General features: G+C 37.0%; 1 protein-coding gene across 1 annotated transcript in view; it reads right to left on the reverse strand.

The window, feature by feature from the left end:
- The window catches only part of LOC106880038 (uncharacterized), a 456,507-nt gene that overhangs the window by 88,254 nt on the left and 347,457 nt on the right, over positions 1-20,796 (reverse strand). Inside the window, exons 157-169 of the mRNA XM_014929839.2 lie at positions 17,693-17,805; positions 16,284-16,442; positions 14,735-14,924; positions 13,425-13,612; positions 12,291-12,473; positions 11,112-11,226; positions 8,368-8,675; positions 6,966-7,287; positions 5,610-5,842; positions 3,355-3,447; positions 1,391-1,795; positions 852-928; positions 470-533 (exon numbers count right to left, since the gene is read on the reverse strand). Coding sequence (XP_014785325.2) covers positions 470-533; positions 852-928; positions 1,391-1,795; positions 3,355-3,447; positions 5,610-5,842; positions 6,966-7,287; positions 8,368-8,675; positions 11,112-11,226; positions 12,291-12,473; positions 13,425-13,612; positions 14,735-14,924; positions 16,284-16,442; positions 17,693-17,805 — 2,450 coding nt within the window. The remainder of the gene's footprint in view (positions 1-469; positions 534-851; positions 929-1,390; positions 1,796-3,354; positions 3,448-5,609; positions 5,843-6,965; positions 7,288-8,367; positions 8,676-11,111; positions 11,227-12,290; positions 12,474-13,424; positions 13,613-14,734; positions 14,925-16,283; positions 16,443-17,692; positions 17,806-20,796) is intronic.

The following is a 20,796-nucleotide window of genomic DNA, read 5'->3' on the forward strand; positions in this document are numbered from 1 at the left end:
TATACATATATAATCATAAATATATAGGGATTGACAGTAACCTGCTTCTCCAACATACTGAGAATTCAGAAATAGCAGCCAAAGAACTACTGATTCCAAAACTACAAATTATTACTCTAAATTGATAGCGATAGTTTTGATACACACAGAACAAAAAACAGTAGAGAAGAGTAAAAACCACTTGCCTTTAGTTAATTTAGTACGATCGTTTCACAGTTAAGAGCAAAGAATACTCCATTCTGATCTTCAGCTAAATATTATGTCTATATGTACCATAATACATTACATTATAACTTTATTAAAGAAAATTTTCTTCAATTATATTCCAAATGTTCATGACGAGTTAGAATGCAATTTGTTTTACAAAACCCTGACAGATTCTTTATTATTTGAAAGTTAATTAAAAGATACAAGCAGTACATTTCATTTGATATTAAAAAAATGTTAATTAGAAATACTGTATAATTACCTCATATGGTAAGGTTTTATGCCTGTACATGACAAATTCACCCTCAAAGAAGTTATTGTAACGCCTGATAAATGGTAAAAAAAAAAAGAGATAAGAAAGAAAATTAGCACCTTATATAATGTCTAAATGTATTTTCATTTTCAAACATGAGAATAAAGTACTCAATGTATATAGCAGAGCATATTTATCTATTATATATTTTAGAAGTTTTGTTTTTCTTTCAGCTGACTCTTTTTGTGTAGCCTTTGTTCATCTACTGATGCCACTTTCTAAGTTTTCTCTTCCCATATACATATTTACACACACATGCACACACTCTATCATGACAATTTCTGTTTGTTTAAAAATTACCTATTTTTTGAAATACCAGGAAATGTCTTACCTTCCATCAAATGTTGTCACGTGAGGATCGTTAATGGAACGACACAATGCTAATGAATCATTGTCTTCAATATTGACCTGAAAAAGAAGTGAGAGAAAATGTTAACTGGTTAAACATGCTTCAAATTTTATATCTGTTTACTGGTTTCACCCATTTTACTTGTAGCCCTGCTGTTGTGGTACAGCATTCTTGGGGTTTTGTGGAGTATACCAGTCCCAAGTACTTTGTTTAGTACATATTTTGAAGAAGAAGGAGGAGGAGGAGGAGAAGATGAAGGAGGATAAGAAGGAAAAGAAGGAGGATAAGAAGAAGAAGAAGAAGAAGAAGAAGAAGAAGAAGAAGAAGGAGAAGAAGAAGGAAAAGAAGAAGAAGAAGAAGGAAAAGAAGAAGAAGAAGAAGGAGAAGAAGAAGAAGGAAAAGAAGAAGAAGAAGAAGAAGAAGAAGAAGGAAGAGGAGGAGGAGAAGAAGGAAGAGGAGGAGGAGAAGAAGAAGGAGGAGGAGGAGGGGGAGAAGAAAGAAAAGAAGAAGAGTTTACTTACATCAACTTTCCCAAGTGATTTAACTGAGTCAGATATTTGATCAATCATAATGTCTGCAAACACTTCGATTTTCCTTTGTTGTTTCTTATCAATTAAGGCATCAAGGCTTGCACTGATTGGGATCGTGATGACAGAATGTGATAGCATCATGTCCACATGGTACTGACAGAATTTCGTCGTGTCAGAAGGCATTCCTTTCCAACCAAACAGTGCCTGACTCACATAATGGTTAGTTTGGGGACATTTGATGTCAGTCTTTACTTCTGGTAGAACCGGGTGTATATTTAACTGGCAGAACTCTTTTCTGTCTTTTGGTTCACACAGCAAACGTGGAGGGAAGTCGATTTGAACTTGAATATCAGCTGATCCTTGGCCTTCTCTGATTGTAAGTGTTTTGGTTTTAAGCTGTAACAGATCGAAAATAAGGAGAACAATGAGTAAACAAGGCAGACCCTCATCACAGGCCCTCAACTCCTGCAATGAGAAAGAGATGATCCTAACATTGGAATGATACTTTATTGGTTTTGAAATGATGAAAAGCAAAGTTGACTTGAGAAGGATTTGAACTCAGAGAGCCAGAACAGATACTGCAAGCTATTTTATTCAACACACTAATGACTCTGCCAGTAAAATACTTTTTGTTTTGGATGATTTGTACAAGGAAAGTTTATAGGAGATAGCTACCCCTGATCGAGTGGAGGCGCAATGGCCCAGTGGTTAGGGCAGCGGACTCGCGGTCATAGGATCGTGGTTTCGATTCCCAGACCAGGCGTTGTGAGTGTTTATTGAGCGAAAACACCTAAAGCTCCACGAGGCTCCAGCAGGAGATGGTGGCGACCCCTGTTGTACCCTTTCACCACAACTTTCTCTCACTCTTACTTCTTGTTTCTGCTGTGCCTGTATTTCAAAGGGCCAGCCTTGTCACACTGTGTCATGCTGAATATCCCCGAGAACTATGTTAAGGGTACACGTGTCTGTGGAGTGCTGAGCCACTTGCACGTTAATTTCATGAGCAGGCTGTTCCGTTGATCGGATCAACTGGAACCCTCGACGTCGTAAGCGACGGAGTGCCAACAACCCCTGATTGAATTCTCCATAAAATATTGTTATACAATGTATTCAAAATATCAGCTGTTGCTTAAAAACAGAGTCAAAGCATCAAGTAATAGCTTTTTTCTTGTTGTTGTTGCCGTTTAGCCAGAGTCAGTTCTATGATCCAAGAAATTGCAGCCTTGACATTGCAATTTTGTTAGGCATAGTGTATCTTGTACTACACAATTTAATGAACTGTTACATTAGTTAAAGTGCATGACATGCTGGTCTCTAATCAGACATTCTTAAACACTTGAATCATCTTCAGAACTGAGAGAAACCTCAAAATTGTGTTCCTTGGCAGATCCTCCATAATGACATGAATAATGTTATAGTTTTCAAAAGTTACAGCGATTACAGACATAAAACTGTAAGACATATTATTCAATTTTATTGTCTCATGTGAGAAGATATCATTTATATAGTAAAGAAAATACCAGCATTTATTTCTTTGCCTATATAATATCGATATCAAAAATGGATGAGTATATCTAATCATCAAAATTCACAACCATCTTTTCTTTTCTTTTAAGCAATAATGTACCTACTAATAGTGTGCATAGGGCAATGTTATTCAATGTGTCCTTTCTTTTTGAAGGTGACAGGGTGTATTTTGAGGGAGATTTAGATAATATTTCTAGCAAGATGAGCAATCACATAGCGACTTGTTTGTTGGTTTGTTATATCGAAGAAAATGTAATCTGCAAATGACTCTTAGAAACAAATGTGAAATTTGTTGCGATGTGGAATTATTGTAAAAATTCAAAATTTGTGGTATGTTTGTTGACCAGTTAACATATATACAAATCGGAAGTTGTTTCTTGGAATGATTGTACACTAAAAACTAAAAACAACTGCAAAGATCTACTTACATAAATCTGTGGTACAATTGGTATGCTGTTTATCCATTTACTGCCCGTCAGATCACACGTGGTAGACAAACATGTGGATACTTGACAAATTAACTGTAAAGAACAATTTACGATTAGGTTAAGGACTTAATTACAAGTCGATTAGTGCAGATATTAGTGTGTGGTTAAAACGTTTGCTTTGCAAGCTTGTGGTTTTGGGTTCATTCATGCTGCATAGAACTGTAAACAAGTGTCTTTTTGCTGTTCCCTTACATAAAGCAATGCCATATTATACAAGGAATGTTCATAGCAGACAGGAACCTCTGTCCAAATTTCCCATAAACCATTCTGCTATTCTTTTACGCGAAGCAATGTCATATGCATGAAATTAATAAGTGGAAACTGTACAAGATAGAGTGTGTGTGTGTATGACCAGAGGTTCTCAATCATTTTTTTAATCTCTGGACCCCTTTGATTACCATTTTATTCTGGTAGACCCCTAGAGCCTTTCAATATTTAAAAACTAGTTTTATTGAAACTTCTTTCAAAATTCCTATTTTGTTTTTCACATTTTAACCTGTATAGGTTGAGCTATGTAAAATGTTAGGGGAAAAAAAAACTAGCTGTTTCTTGTAATATATACCAACACATACATCTGAAGCAAACTTTTTTCAGGTTCCCTTAAAATACTATTGCAGATCTCCAATCTATTCTTTTGTTGCATGGGACCCTCAAAGGCCATATAGAACCCAGTTGAGAACCACTGCCTACAACTGTCCATTTGTGTCCAGCAACTTCCCTTATGTGGTGACACACTTTACAAGCTTTAGCATAAAACAACAGCAGCAGTGTCATCGTATGTGAATGTAGTGAAAACATGCATGGCCATTGAGTAGTTCACCATGTGAAACAGCAACGACATAAATATTTTACTTGGAAAGAAGTAAGGTTTGCAACAAGAAAAGCGTCCAGCCATAAAATACTGCATCAAAATACTGTGTCAAAGCTATATCAGTATAGAAAAAAATGGGTGAGAAAATCATGACTTGATTAGAAATAGTTAAAAGGGAGAATATTTAGGTATTACAGACACCTGGTGATGAGTTAAACAGGTGATGACTTAAAGCTGTATAATGAGAGAGAGAGAGAGAGAGAGAGAACACAAAAGAAACTAGTGCCATGATATGAATGGTAGCAACAGACTCTACTAAAGTCATGTTAAGGCAAGGTTAAACCATGTAACAAATTCATTGTACACCCTTTCTTCATGGACTGGGTATAGATGTTAACACAATAAAGAAAAATGAAGTTGGATAGAACATGTGATATTCATGAATGAAAATAGAGTGGTCACAGTGCAATCATTGATTATTCACTATCCAATCATAGATATTTGACTGATCTGAGTAAGCATCTACTGTATAGCTCTTTATTTCAACGAAGAATCTAATAGTAATGACATTATTCACTAATTCAAGATCCACATCAGAACTTCACTCCACATTCCCAACTAAATTAACTCCATCTTTAGAAGAAGAAGAAGTGAAGGTGCATGGCCTTGGGGTTAGGGTGTTGCACACTCAGTTGCAAGATTATGGTTTCTTTTCCCAGACTGTGTGATGCGTTGTGTTCTTGAGCCAAAACACTTCATTACACTTTGTCCCAGTCCATTCTGATGTAAATGAATAATCCTACAATGGACTGGCATCACACCCAGGAGGGATGTTGTGATCTCGACCACTCATACACCATGGAGACTGGGCAACTCACTGTATGAGTCCCAGGACTTGAGGCATGACAGATTTGTTAATATGAGAGGTGAAACTAGTTTCAAATATTTACATTTACTTTACATTTCATCTTTAAACATAAGATCTGAGAAAATACAATCCCTTTAACAATGTTTCTCAGATGCTTAAGCTTTTGAAAATTAGGCCAATCTTAATTACTTTAAGTAAAATTGTGGTTGTCCTCGCATACAAGCGTGTCCCCTGCATCCCTCTCCAGCTGAGAATTCCTAATTTTGCAGGCTGATGGGTGCTGGTGCCACATAAAAGCACCCATACTGGTGCTGCATAAAGGCACCCATTACACTCTGTAAAGTGGTTGGCATTAGGAAGGGCATCCAGCCATAGAAACCATGCCAAAACAGACATGGGGCCCGGGCAGCTCTTCAGTTGGCCAGCTCCAGTCCAACAGTCCAACCCATGCCAGAATCTAAAATGGATGTTACATGAAAATGATGATGATGATGGTGATAAAATTAGTTTCCTTACCTTGCTGCCAAACTGGAACCGTGGAATCATGTCTTCATGTAGTTGATGTTTGTTTACATTATTTGGAAGGCGTACTTCAATGATTTCCTTAGCATCAAGCTTCCACAGTAGTATATAACTGACATCAATTCTGTTCAGTGGTTTAAACTGACACGAAGCATTCAGGCTTTTGCTCTCTGTGTCATTATTATATTCAAAGCTGATCTCTGGTACAGTTTCAAGTTCAGGTGCCGCTAAAAACAAATAATTAACATTGAGTCAATATTAATTGATTTCTAAGAAAACGTAATTTTTTTTTTTATTACATTGTATTCTTTATTTATTTATAAAACTAATTCTTTTTACTTAGGCATAACACCAAAGTTTGAGAGTACAAAAGTCTGTATTGGCTTCAATTATGAAGTGAATCAACATTTATTTATAAAAAAAAAAAGAGGAATTCAGAGAAAAAGAGGAATTCAGAGGGAAAAAATAGAATAAAAGATAACGGTAGTAGCAGTGGTGGTGGTGATGTTTATTTATTGTTTGCAATAGCTGTTGTTTGTTTGTTGGTTTGTTTGTTTGTTGGTAATCGTCGTAGTGTTGGTGTGGTAACAACAATTATTTGTGCTAAGGTGCATGTATTAAGTAATAGAGGAAAGATTGTGTTTTAAATTTTCATTCACAAAAATAGAATGTTTGTTGTCAGCTCCTTACTATTTCCTCCTCCTCCTCCTCCTCCTCTTCATCATCATCATCATCCTCATCCTCCTCCTCCCAAAACAACACCTTACAAATGTCATCACCACTACAAACTATCATGGTTCTCAGAGTATGTATGTATGATAGTATGTATGTATATAGGTTTGTATGTATGCATCTGCATGAGTGTGTGTGTATGAGTGTGCATGTGTGTGTGTATATTTCTGTAGACATGTTTATGGTTATATATCTGTATTTGTTTTAACGTATATTGTCATTGCCACTTTTGTATCATGTTGCGGTTTTATAACATATAACGGGGTATTATACGGTACTGCAAAACAGGGTAGACACCAACTGTCTCCACTTGATGTATTCCTAAATAACCAGCCAGTCCATTTCACTAACAACAGTCAACTAAAATTCTCTGAGTTCACTTGGAAAACTCATGCAGTTTCTATGAGTTTTGTTCATTGTAACAAATTCACTTGCTCAGTTTATTATAACTTTCTACTTTGTTTCTACCTTTAAAGTAATATTGTGCACTGACTTAATTTTCTATTAGTTTGGGGAAAAAAAATCTTGTTTGCAAAAAAAAAAAAGAAAAAGAAAAAAAAAGGAAAATGTACAAAAATAATCTAAAATTTTCAAAAATGTTGCTGAAAGAATTCTTACCTGTATCCAACTTTAGATATTCTCTTACTTGTTTTACAGCAGTAACAATTGTCCATGCTCCAGTTATGAAACGACCAAAAACTTTTTTCTCAAATGTTGTTCCAAAGAATATGTGAGTGGATCTTGGAGCTGCTGTTTCTTGTTCAGTAAATTTCGCTGTCGCAACTACCTTATGATTAATGAGAAGTGACAGACCAAATTGCTCATTCCAAGAAAATCCTGCATAGAAAAATTTTTTCATGTTTTTCACCGAAGTGAAGACTGTCCAGTCTTTTTTACCTTTGACAATGTTGACATAAAGTTTATAATCAGAGTAGAAAATCTGTAAAAAATAGAGGAAAGGGACCATAAAAATAGTGAACAACAACAGGTTTTTATTAAAAATGTTGCAGTAGTAACTCTTCGTAAATTGAAGTATATTTGCCACTTAAATGTGGCTGACCCCTAAGGGTGGATGTTACTGTTGCTTTTAGCCCCAGGAGAACATCTCCTCCAGCTGGCTATTGACACACATCTGTGTCCTGTCTGTATTTGCAAAGGGAAGTCATCCTTCCCATCTTGATCTGCGATATGTACGGACTCGAGTTTCTGGGTATTTACCCGTCCTCAGCGTACGACAATCGCTGACCTTTGATGCGAAAAATGTCCCGATGAAAATACATATATCCTTTTTCCAGTGAAATTATTCACTGATCTCAAAAAAGGGAAAACAAGCAATGTTAAATCTGTTATACATCGTTCAGAGATTTAACAGTTCATCGTAAATTGTTTTATTTATAAAAAAAAAGAGAGAGAGAGAGAGATGTGTGTGTATGTAAATATATATGTATATATATATATATGTGTGTGTGTGTGTGCATGTGTATGTAAATATATACGTATATATATATGTGTGTGTGTGTGTGTGTGTGTGTGTGCGTGCATGTCTTTGTATTTGTCCCCCACTGGTGTTTGTTTGTTTATGTTCCTATAACTTAGCAATTTGACAAAAGAGACCAATAGAATGAGTATGAGGCCTAAACAAAATAAGTGCTGGGGGTTGATGGTTGATTCCTTCAACTAAAACACTTCAAATAAGAGCCCCAGCATGGCCACAGTCCAATGGCTGAAACAAGAAAGAGGTAGAAGGTAGTAATTATAAACAAAGCTAACTGCCCCCCACCCCCACCATCCCACCATGCCCATCCCTGCACAGGTAAACTATACTATACTTCTGAGCAGTAGGATATAGCATTTTTAGTGAAGTCTGAGGTTTGAGATGTATTGGTCATGGTTAAAGGGAGTGGTAATGGTGTGTAGACTGTGGTAATGCTTTCTTGATATGTGAAATGACTGCTATGTGTGTAGCATAGCCAAGGAAAACAACAACAACAAAAAAGAATGGGAAATATAATGCATTTACCTTGACACCTTGTCCTTTGGCAGTTTCCATACTTGTTGAAAAAATTGTAAAGCTTTTCTTCATATCAGTGATTTTCAAATCAAATGAAACTGACAGACCAAATGGACAAAAGCTGGGGTCTTGCAAACAAGTCGCGGTACCAGTTAGCAGAAGATATTGTCCATCTTGCTTAAGGTCAATGTATTTGCCTCTTCTTGGTCCTTCAACCAAGCCAGGTTTCCCAAACACCGAAATATTAACACTTGTTGTGATCAAGACGTTGTTCTCAATTTGCAAGAAAATGATAACAATTAGTTGCATTTGATTGACTGAAAAGAAATAAGAAAAGAAAGAATTAAAATAAGCAAAAATATTTAATCACTGACTTCAATTAAATTTTACTCATTTAATTATCAGTAGGCACATGCATGATCATGTGGCAACAAAGTTTACTCTTCAACCACATGGTTTCAGGTTCATTCTTACAGCATGGCACCATGGCCAAGTGTCTTCTAACAGAACTTTGGGTTGGCCAATACCTATAGAGAGAAATTGGTCTGCAGAAATATATACAGAAATCTTGCTCATGTATGTTATATGTGTGTGTGTGTGTGTATGTGCGTGTGTGTGTGTGTGAAGGCTTAGTGTGGCTTAGGGGTTATTCGACTCACAATGGCAAGGTCGTGAGTTCAATTCCTGGAGACACATTGTGTCCTTGAGCAAGAGATTTTATTTTACATTGTTCTAATCCACTCAGCTGGCAAAATTGAACAGTACTTGTGTTTCAAAGGGCCAGGCTTGTCACACTCTGTGTCATGCTGAAATGCCTTGAGAACTACGTCAAGGGTACTTGTGTCTGTGGAGTGCTTACTGACATGCATGTTAATTTCACAAGAAGGCTGTTCCATTGATCAGATTAACTAGAACCCTTGCCATAACCAACAAAGTGCCAGTCATACATAGTAATAATAATAATAATAATAATAATAACAATAATAACAACAATCCTTTCTACTATAGGCACAAGGCCTGGAATTTTGGGGAGGGGGTAAATCAATTACACTGATCCCAGTATTTAACTGGTACTTAATTTGTTGACCCCAGAAGGATGAAAGAATGTAAACAAAACAACAGCATTTGTCAAGTGGTGAAACACACAAACACAAATTTATAATTACATCAATGTGTGTGTGCATATGTATACATCTGTCTGTCTGTCTGTCTGTCTGTCTGTCTGTCTGTGTCTGTCTGTCTGTCTGTCTGTCTGTCTGTGTATATTCTTTTATTCTTTTACCTGTTTCAGTAATTTGACTTCGGCCATGCTTGAGCACTCCCTTTAAGGGTTTTTTTAGTTGAAGAAACCTTATTCTTTGTAAGCCTAGTACTTGTTCTATCAATCGTTTTTGCCAAATCGCTAAGTTACAGGGCATAAACACACCAACATTGGTTGTCAAGTGATGGTGGTGGTGGTGGAAAACACAGACACAAAGACCCACATAAGTATACACACACACACACGCACGCACACACACACACACACACACACACACACATATATATATATATATATGGGCTTCTTTCAGTTTCTATCAACCAAATCAGCTCACAAGACTTCGGCCATCCTGAGGTTATAGTAGAAGACACTTGCCCAAGGTACAATGCAATGGGACTGAACCGGGAACCATGTAGCTGGGAAGCAAGCTTCTTACCACACACCAACGCCTGTGCCACACAGTCATGCCTGCATGAGACAGCCATAGCTGTACCACACAGCCATGCCTGCACAACACAGCATCGCCTTCACCACACGAATATGCCTGTTATGTTTATGTATTTGTTTTTCAAGATTCCTGATGTGAAATCTTGTGTTGAAACAAATAGTTATATTTTGGGATGGTCATATTTTTTTGCCAATTAACGAAACTCACTATATGTTTGTTCATCACTTCAGCTTTATTATTTTATCTTATTTTAGTGTTCTTTGTCCGAAATCTTTTGTCAACCCTCCTGTGACCTCTTCAGTGACTCTCCATCCCATGTGATGAAAGATTTCAGACAAAGGACACTAAAATAAGAAAATATTGTTCAAATGTGACCAGCTGTTGCATGCTTCATTGAACAACAATTCAATGGGAAGATGTCTTCAAAATGGAATGAAAGGCTGACAATGATAGGACAGTCTTCTGTAGACTGGCAGTGTCTCAACAGATTCTCATCCAATTCATAACAAAAGCAGATGTAGAAACCTGCTGATGGTGATGATGATGATAATGATATGGTGGTAATGATGATGACGATGATGATGATGATGACAATGGTGGTGGAGGTGATGAAGATGCTGATCGACACTGAGGATGAAACTTGAAAGGGTGGTTGATGAAATACCTTGTGGTATTTAGTTACATCCCTTTAACATTGAAACTATTAGTCTTTTTGTTGGTTTATTATCATTATTATTATCATTAAGGCACTTAGTTGACAGAAATGTTAACGCACTGGACGCAATGCTTAGCAGTATTTCAACCCAAGTTCAAATTCTGCCAAGGATGACTTTGCCTTTCATCCTTTCGGGGTCAATAAATTAAATACCAGTTGTGTACTGGGGTTGATATAATTGACTAGTCCCTACCCAACAAATTCGAGGCCTTGTGCCTCCATTAGAAAGAATTATTAATGTAATCATTTTCACATATTATAATATCAAAATCTTTGCAGTTCATCATCCATACACTTAAAATTAATATTAAAAAAAAAATCAATCTAACCATGGAATTTTGACCATGCATCAGAGGAATTTGATGATATACAAACTTCCAGAAAATTTTTCTCATTAAAGTAAAAATCTCCAACGCAATTTCCACCAATCTGGCAAATATTACTCTGCAAAATAAACAAAAATTTATGAAAAATAATTCAATTTTCAAGCTGGCAGAATCATTAGCACAATGGCCAAAATGCTTAGCAGTATTTCATCTGGTATTACATTCTGAGTTCAAATTCTGCTGAGGTTGGTTTTTGCCTTTCATACCTTTTGGGGTGAGAAAATAAGTACCTGCAGAGCACTGGGTTCATTGGAATCGATTTGCCTTCTCCCCTAAGACTGCTGGCCTTGTACAAAAATTTGAAACCAGTTATTTATGGTTTATTGTGTCATCTTATTCCTGTTATTCGGAGGCGCAATGGCCCGGTGGTTAGGGCAGCGGACTCGCGGTCATAGGATCACGGTTTCGATTCCCAGACCAGGCGTTGTGAGTGTTTATTGAGCCAAAACACCTAAAAGCTCCACGAGGTTCTGGCAGGGGGTGGGTGAGTTTCGAACCCTGCTGTACTCTTTCACCACAACTTTCTCTCACTCGTTCTTCCTGTTTCTGTTGTGCCTGTAATTCAAAGGGTCAGCCTTGTCACACTGTGTCACGCTGAATATCCCCGAGAACTACGTTAAGGGTACACGTGTCTGTGGAGTGCTCAGCTACTTGCACGTTAATTTCACGAGCAGACTGTTCCGTTGATCGGATCAACTGGAACCCTCGACCTCATAAGCAACGGAGTGCCAACAACAACATTCCTGTTATTCTAAGTTGTTTCTGATTTAGACTCAAGGAATGCTCATTTTAAGAGGAAGGAGTTAACTGACACCATCAATCAACTCTATACTTGACTGACACCCAGAAGGATAAAAGCAAAACTAACTTTAGTGGGATTTGAACTCAGAATATAATGTAAAGAGCTGAAAGAAATGCAGCAAGTTAAAAATATTTCTGACACTGAGAGAAAGTTAAAGATTTTTACAAAGTATGCTGGTTGTTTTTACGTGGCACCACATGGGTGCAATTACATGGTACTGCATGGACTCTTTTACAAAAGTATTTCCAGCAGATAGAGCAACCTCGTAAGGGTTCTATGGTTAACAGGGAAATTGAAAAGTTACTTCAGCAGATATTTACCTTTTTGGAACAGGAATTTTCTGTACATATTTGGCATGTTGAATCATACTTTGTAAAGGCCACTGTTTCACTACTTTTCAGAACTCCATTGTTGCTTATTGAAATCTCGTATTTACCTTCTTGCTGTATGGGACATTGTACTTGTTCACTTGTTATGTACTGGCCTAGAACTTGTGAATCAGTCTACAAAACAAAAGCACTCAATCAGAAATGATATATTCCCTTTTGAGAAAAGGACCTTCAAAAGTCCTGTGGGATTTTTTAAAATCAATACAGTGACACAAACAGTACAATTTCTTCTATATGATATCTACAATAATATATAGCCATTTATTTTTTTTTTTCACAAATTAATCATAAATGGAAGAGGAGGACAAGCAAACCTATAATGCTTTTAAGCTACACTCCTCCTCCTCCTCCTCCCCCTCCTCCTCCTATTACTGGATACTCTTCTTGTTGCTTCTATTGCTGGATACCCTTCCCATTACTGACCACCTTACACAGAACATTGGTTGCAGTGTTGCTGCAAGAGTTGCACAAGATGTGATTAAAAGATTTTGAATTCACAAACTTAACAAAAGCTAGTGGCTATTTATACATAATATGATATGAGAAATAGATGGGATAATCTGTTACACACACCAGCAAGCTGTTTCTGCTCAAAGTATATGTATTTACAGTTCAGAGTCAAGAGGAAATAAATTTACTTAATTCAGTACTAGCAGTGGGACTGAACCCAGAACCATATATATATATATATATATATATATATAGTTCAAATTTACAGAAAATAAAAGACAAATACAGGTGTAGGAACAACAAGCAGGTGTGTTGGTCTAATGCTTGGGAAAAATGTTTCAAGTCTCTGCTCTTCGACAGAAGGGATTAAAAAGAAAAAAAAGGAGAGGTAATGAAAAAAAAAAAAAATGGAGAGAGAAAAACTGTGTAGAGTTCAGCGGTGCAACATGGCAATATATATATATAATTTAGAAAACAATATTTTTAATAAGTCCTTCACAATGAAAGTCATTACAAATCAAATATTGTTTGGAATTTTAAGGCTAATATGATTAGATGGCAAAAATGAAAAATTTAAGAAATTAGGAAAAATTTAAGTGATTATGAATTACTTACATTTTGAAATATCAAATGACAAGTTAAAGTGGAACTGTCTAAGAAGTTCTCTCCAAATACAATTGCTTTGTTACATTTATATACTTTTGTGTCACAAAATTTCGTTTTCAGCTCAAATACTGTAGGTCCTTTGATTTTGTTTATAGAACAGTCAACACCCTCAAATTGGCTATCACATACACAGATACCTGAAGAATAAAAAATGTTGATTTCTTTACAGTTACTTTAAGTCCTACACAAAAAGTCTTATACAAAAAATAATAAAGAAGTTCGTTTTGCAACCATATGGTTCCCAGTTTGTTCTCAATGTACAGAACTTGGCTAGCTGCTTTCTGCTATAGCCTTTAACTGACCAAAGACAACTTAAGGGTAGAATTCATTTTCAGTAACTGTGTCTCTATGTTGCGCCTTCATGTTTATGCTGTGTCTATGTTATACCTCCACGTTTATGCTGTGTCTGTGTTGTGCTTCCACCTAGAAAGTTACTTTCCGAGGCACAAGTCCAAGCAAAGCTGTTTATGGAAGACCAGCATACCAGCCTCCTCTCTTCATGCCATTATATGTACATAGAGTAAAGGCACAAGTCCAGACAAATTTGTTTATGGAGACAAGCAGTCACCCATACATACCATGCATCCCCTCTTCATGCCACTGATGTTATCCAAGAGAAAGGCAAAGGGCAATACAGCTTGGCACCAGTGATGTTGCAACTCATTTCTACAGCTGAGTGAACTGAAACAACATGAAATAAAGTGTCTTACTCAAGAGAAAGACATTTGAGTGAGATCGTTGCCAGTGCCGCCGAACTGGTTCCTGTACAGGTGACACGTAAAATACACCATTTTGAGCATGGCCATTGCCAGTACCGCCTGACTGGCCTTCGTGCCGGTGGCATGTAAAAGCACCCACTGCACTCTCAGAGTGGTTGGCGTTAGGAAGGGCATCCAGCTGGAGAAACTCTGCCAAATCAGATTGGAGCCTGGTGTAGCCATCTGGTTTCACCAGTCCTGAGTTAAATCGTCCAACCCATGCTAGCATGGAAAGCGGACGTTAAACGATGACGATGATGATGATGAAGAAAAACACACACCCAGGTTGAAAAACTGAACTCACTACCTCATGATTGTGAGACTGATGCTCTAACCACTGAGCTATGCACCAACAACTTGTGCTAAAATTGGTCAAATTGACAAAACCAATTCTATTAAAATTCTGAAATAAATTTTAGAAATGGTAAATAGTTAGATACAGGTAATTAATGAATCCATTCATTAGACAATTAGAGGGAAGAGAAAGAATTAATGAATTACCCTCAACACATTTTCCTTGATCATTACATTCACTTGGACAAATATTATCCTGAATTATTTCTGCTGGTGATTTGTCAGTGCCATTTGAAGAATCGTTTTTCCACAGTTCAACATTGGTGTTTACTTCAATGAGGCACAACTGAAGATAGTTCTGTAAAGCTTCATCAACCCAGAAAAAGTTGTCCATAATCTGGAATATATTTAGAGTAAAATAGGTTTGAAATACAACAAGAAGCACTATGACTATAGCTGACTGTTTACAAACATGAATATGTAGGCATAAGCACATCTGCTTATGTGTGTGTGTGTGTGCATGCATGAATGTGTGTGTTTTTATATGTGTATATGTTTGTATATGTTAGTATACATGTTGTTGGCACTCTGTCGTTTACAATGTCGTGGGTTCCAGTTGATCCAATCAACGGAACAGCCTGCTCGTCAAATTAACGTGCAAGTGGCTGAGCACTCCACAGACACGTGTACCCTTAACGTAGTTCTCGGGGATATTCAGCGTGACAAGGCTGACCCTTTGAATTACAGGCACAACAGAAACAGGAAGTAAGAGTGAGAGAAATTTGTGGTGGAAGAGTACAGCAGGGTTCGCCACCATCCCCTGCCGGAGCCTTGTGGAGCTTTAGGTGTTTTGGCTCAATAAACACTCACAACACCCGGTCTGGGAATCGAAACCGTGATCATATCACCATGAGTCCGCTGCCCTAGCCACTGGGCCATTGCGCCTCCACTGTTAGTATACATGTATGAATATAAATAGATGCATATGTATGAATATATGTGGGCTTGTACATATCATCATCATCATTTAACATCCTTTTTCCATGCTGGCATGGGTTGTATGGTTCAACATGAACAGATGAGCCAGAGGGCTCCACTAGGTGCAATGCCTGATTTGGCATGGTTTCTACAACTCAATGCCTTTCCTAACACCAACCACTTAACAGAATGTAGTGGATGCTTTTTACATGATACCAGCACTGGTGAGGACACCAAGTACCTGTAAGTTAAGACCTCTCAACTGAGCGGGGTATAGACTGGATGAATAAGAAACTATGAGAGAGAGAGAGAGAGGAGCAAGTGACTTGCTGAAAAAGTGACTACAGGGCTTGCCCACCTGAAAAGTGATGTGTTATCCTATATACGTGAACATGTAGTCACTGACTTGCCTGTATATGTATGTATGTTCATGGATGTATGTACAGTCATGGCCAAAAGTTTGGAACCTTTTTTTTTAATTTAAAATTATGCCCAAGTACAATGTGATTCAAATATATCCAATATAGAGATATACATACTTAATAACTGATCCAATGGTTCAATATCTAGAAGAAAACATTTTCAGACCCATGTTCCAAACTTTTGACCAAGTAATAATATATTGCAAATTAAATATAGCTTTGTGCCTCTAATATAAAGATTCTAATTTTCAGACCTAGTTTCCATGACTTTAATATATGTGAGACACTCTGTGCCTGTGTAAATGTGCTTATTGGAATGTCATGAAATTATCTTAACAGAATTTATGCAACCTCACCTGTATATCAGTGACGCAGGAATCAACTGTTGTTACCAAATCAGAATTAGGAAGTACATCCAAGCAGGCCTTGGTAGAGGTCTTATTTTTTATGAAAGTTTGACATTTTTCAGTCGCAATCTTTACAGTGATACCAGACTCAGTTGGCCACTTCAATTCCTATGGCAAAAAAAACGAAAAACAAAAAATGATTGATGTGTTTTCCAGAAAAACCTTGATTATATTTTCCATAAAGAAAGAGATAATATAAGAAAAACAAAATTAAGTTAAATATTTTAATCATTGCTGTTGCAATCCCAGCTTCCCATTAAAATCTCTAGTCAATAGCATTCCACCTGTGACCATCCTGTCTTGTTTTCTCCAGTGACTGCTTTGAGCTTTTTTCATTGAGGTCAGTGGAATTTGAACACTAAACATAAAGCTGGAACAAATGCCACAAAGAATTTTGTCTAGCTCGCTAACAATTATACATGCTTACTGCCTTAATAATAATAACCACGTGGAAATATACCACACAAGTGCAACGAACCTCTGCAGAATGTGTGGGAAGGAGGTCCAAAGCATGAATCACATTGTTTGTGCTTGTGAAAGTCTTGTGCAGAAAGAGTACAAGAGGAGGCACCACAAAGTAGCCCAAAACTTCCCTAGCTACTATGCTGGAAGTATGGATATGAGGTAATGGGTGCATAGTACCAATAGACACCAGAAAAGGTAATGAACGAAAAGGGGAAGGCAAAAATCCTCTGGGATTTTGACTTCCAGACAGACAAGATGTTAAAGCACCAAAGGCCAGATATAGTAACCTTTAGGCACAAGAGTGCCTAATAATCAATGTGACAGTGCAGAAGATCAACATATTATCGTGAAAAAAAGGGAAAAGGTTGATAAATATGGAGTCCTGAGAATTGAAGTTGCTAAGATGTGGTTGCAAGAATCAAACATAAAGGCTGTCATTTATTTTATTCTTTCTTTTACTTGTTTCAGTCATTTGACTGTGGCCATGCTGGAACAGTGCCTTGAATGCTTTTTAGTTAAACAAATCAACCCCAAAACTTATATTTTAAGCCTAGTACTTATTCTATTGATCACTTTTACCAAACCGATAAGTTATGAGGATGTAAACACACCAACACCAGTTAATTAGGGGGCAAACACACACATGATGGACTTCTTTCAGTTTGTGTCTTCCAAATCCACTCACAAGGCTTTGGTCGGCCCAAAGCTATAGTAGAAGACACTTGGGCAAGTGAAACCATGTGGTTGGGAAGCAAGCTTCTTACCACACAGCCAGGCCTGCACCTCTACACAGCCATATTTTACATATGACACAATATAAAATGAGAAAATAAAGCTTGGTATATTAAAAAGACAAGAAACATCTAAGTAAAAATATGAAATATTCTACTTACTTGTGGAATAAATGTGGTATTGAATTCAAAATTGGTGGTCACATTTTCTGTAATGCATTTCTTGGGTGGACTTTCCATCATTGTTTCCTGGATAATTTCTGTTATATCTGTTACTACAGAATAACAATTAAAAAGGAAATGTATTCATAAGTAATTAATTCAAATTATATCACAACCATCATCACCATTGCTTACCATTATTACAATGACTACTAACATAACCATTATCATCATTATTATTATTATCATAATTATTAATATCAATGTCATTATAATTGGTTTCAAAGTCGCCCAAGTTGGACACAGTGAGATTTGAACTCAAAGTGCAAAGATGCAAAACAAATACCACGAGGTATCCTTCTCAATACTTTAACCAGTGCATCTCCTTGCACTGGGACTTTATTCAGCAACCTCAGAAGCATGAAAGTCAATGCTGGAATCCTGGTAGATTTTGAACTCAGCACTCCTGAGGAAAATGCTTTGTAGAATAAATATGTCAATATAGTTTCTTCACTGATCACGTGACTGACCAGACTATCAGAAGCTGTTACACATCACTGGTCACAATGTGTTTTGCATCATTTCAGCCTTTGAATGACACAACTTTGCTGGTTAGGTGAGCAGGCTAACATTCCCCCCTAATCGAAAGGGGAATTGAAGCAAGTTGAAACAAAGTGTTTTGCTCAAGAAAACAACACACCACCCAGTCTAGGAACTGAACCCTCGATCTAGTGATCATTAGTGCAACAGCCTTACCACTAGGCTACATGTTTTCACTGAGTGTAGTAATACTTCAATAAATTTATTGCCTAAAGGTAGTTGTTATTGGCACTCCATAGCTTACGACGTCGAGGGTTCCAGTTGATCCGATCAACGGAACAGCCTGCTCATGAAATTAACGTGCAAGTGGCTGAGCACTCCACAGACACGTGTACCCTTAATGTAGTTCTCGGGGATATTCAGTGTGACACAGTGTGACAAGGCTGACCCTTTGAATTACAGGTACAACAGAAACAGGAAGTAAGAGTGAGAGAAAGTTGTGGTGAAAGAGTACAGCAGGGTTGACCATCATCCCCTGCCGGAGCCTCGTGGAGCTTTAGGTGTTTACGCTCAATAAACACTCACAACGCCCGGTCTGGGAATCAAAACCGCGATCCTATGACCGCAAGTCCGCTGCCCTAAGCACTGGGCCATTGTGCCTCCACCTAAAGGTAGACAGAGAAGCAAAGACAGAAAGGTAAAGCATATTGGTAATGACTTGTCTATACCTCGTTATTGAAACAGTGCTATTAGGAATGTTATCAATCAGAATAACTCTCAAACCACAGAGGTGTTTCAATGACAGTAATTTTTACACTAACATAATCCATATTTAGTTGTTGCTTAAAATGGAGATTATCAAAGAACTGCAAATTAAGTAAGTGACATGTCTACATGCTCAGTAATTAACTATCAGTGTCTTATAATATGAATCAATGGGATATTAACCCTTTTGAGATGACAGGGCCAATCTATCATCTGAAAAGTCAAATGACAATGAAGATTGTAATACTTCATTCAATTTCCTACAAGAATATAAAAATTAATAAAAAATAAAGTAATTACATTACATATCATCATCATCATCATCATTTAACATCTGCATTCCAGCATGGAACATGAATGTTAGATGATGATGATGATATATAAAGTATTTACTTTATTTTTTTATAATTATATTTGAAAAACAAGTGCATGCCTTCTGTAGGGCTTGTGAAAAAGGTTCTATATTCTCGCCACTGAAACTTCAAATGGAACTCCATCTCCAAGGAGTTAATGAACTTCTGGGTAGGAACTATTTTTTTAACCAGGACTACCAAGGAGTCATTCATGTCCCCTGCCTTGATGTTAGGGAGAGGACACGAGTGACTTCTGTGTGAAAAGGGAGAAACAAGTGATAAAGTCATAGGCTACCCTGATAAGCATATAAAATAGTAAGTTATTATTCTCAGACAGGGAATAGGGTTTGAATATTTATGATATTTACTGGATATTGTCAAAGACACTGGGAAGTCAGCAATCCCCAACTAATGGACCATGGGCCCTGAAGGTCTATGAACTATATTGCAAACTTTAAGGGGCTGCAGTAATAAAATGTATAACTACTCAATTAATATAATTATTCAGTTCCAAATAACTTTCAATTGGGATATGAAACCAGGAAAAGAAATTTATTGTTGGTTAATAAAACCAGTTTATTGAGTAGACAGACCTTTCCAAGGCCTCCCATACATGGGGAAATTAATTTAAATAAAAGAGGTAAGAAATTACAAGGCTCAGTAATGGGGATAAGCTAGAATTGTTAGATAAGACAAACATGTTTCTTTGAAGTTCTTATACCTGTTTTTGACAACTAAGTGAACTGTGGCATACAGAATCTAGTGTCCTGTTCTAAAAATTGATTTTTAGCCAAAAATTTTGGGGCAAGACCAATGTTTCCAAGAAGGATGAAACTATTCAATTGAACAGACCTCAGTACTTGACTGGTACATTGTTTTATTGACATTGGAAGGATGAAAGTCAAAGTTAATCATAGTGTAGTGGCGCAAAATCATAGCCGCCATTGAGGAAGTACTATCTGCACATGCACAAGGGACTTGCCTTTCCAGAAGCCCCTTGAGTGCGCATGCGTAGTAAAACTAGAGTTTGTTTCACTTTGTAAGCCTCTTCAGTGCGATACCTTCGACATGACAATACCTTGCTCCTCAACGGAGCACTTTTCCCCACGATGCCTTCGATGTGATAGCTACTTGCTCCTCTGGCATGCATCAAGGAAGCTCTTAATCTTCCAATACTAATTACAACTTAATCAGCGGCTACTAAGCTGAATGACACAGGATTTGTAAAACCAAGCATCATCAAAAATAAAACTTATTTTTATTATGTTGTTAACTGTTCTGCTGTTTCTTCATATATAATTATGTTGAAAGGTGATAGAGAGAGACTAATGTCTCTATTGCAACTATCAACCTTTTACAATAGCAAGATTTGAACTCAGAATGTAAAGAGCTGGAACAAATACCACAAGACATTTTGTCCTATGCTTTAATGATTTTTCCAATCCT

Source organism: Octopus bimaculoides, chromosome 22, assembly GCF_001194135.2.
Source record: "Octopus bimaculoides isolate UCB-OBI-ISO-001 chromosome 22, ASM119413v2, whole genome shotgun sequence".
Classification (NCBI taxonomy): domain Eukaryota; kingdom Metazoa; phylum Mollusca; class Cephalopoda; order Octopoda; family Octopodidae; genus Octopus; species Octopus bimaculoides.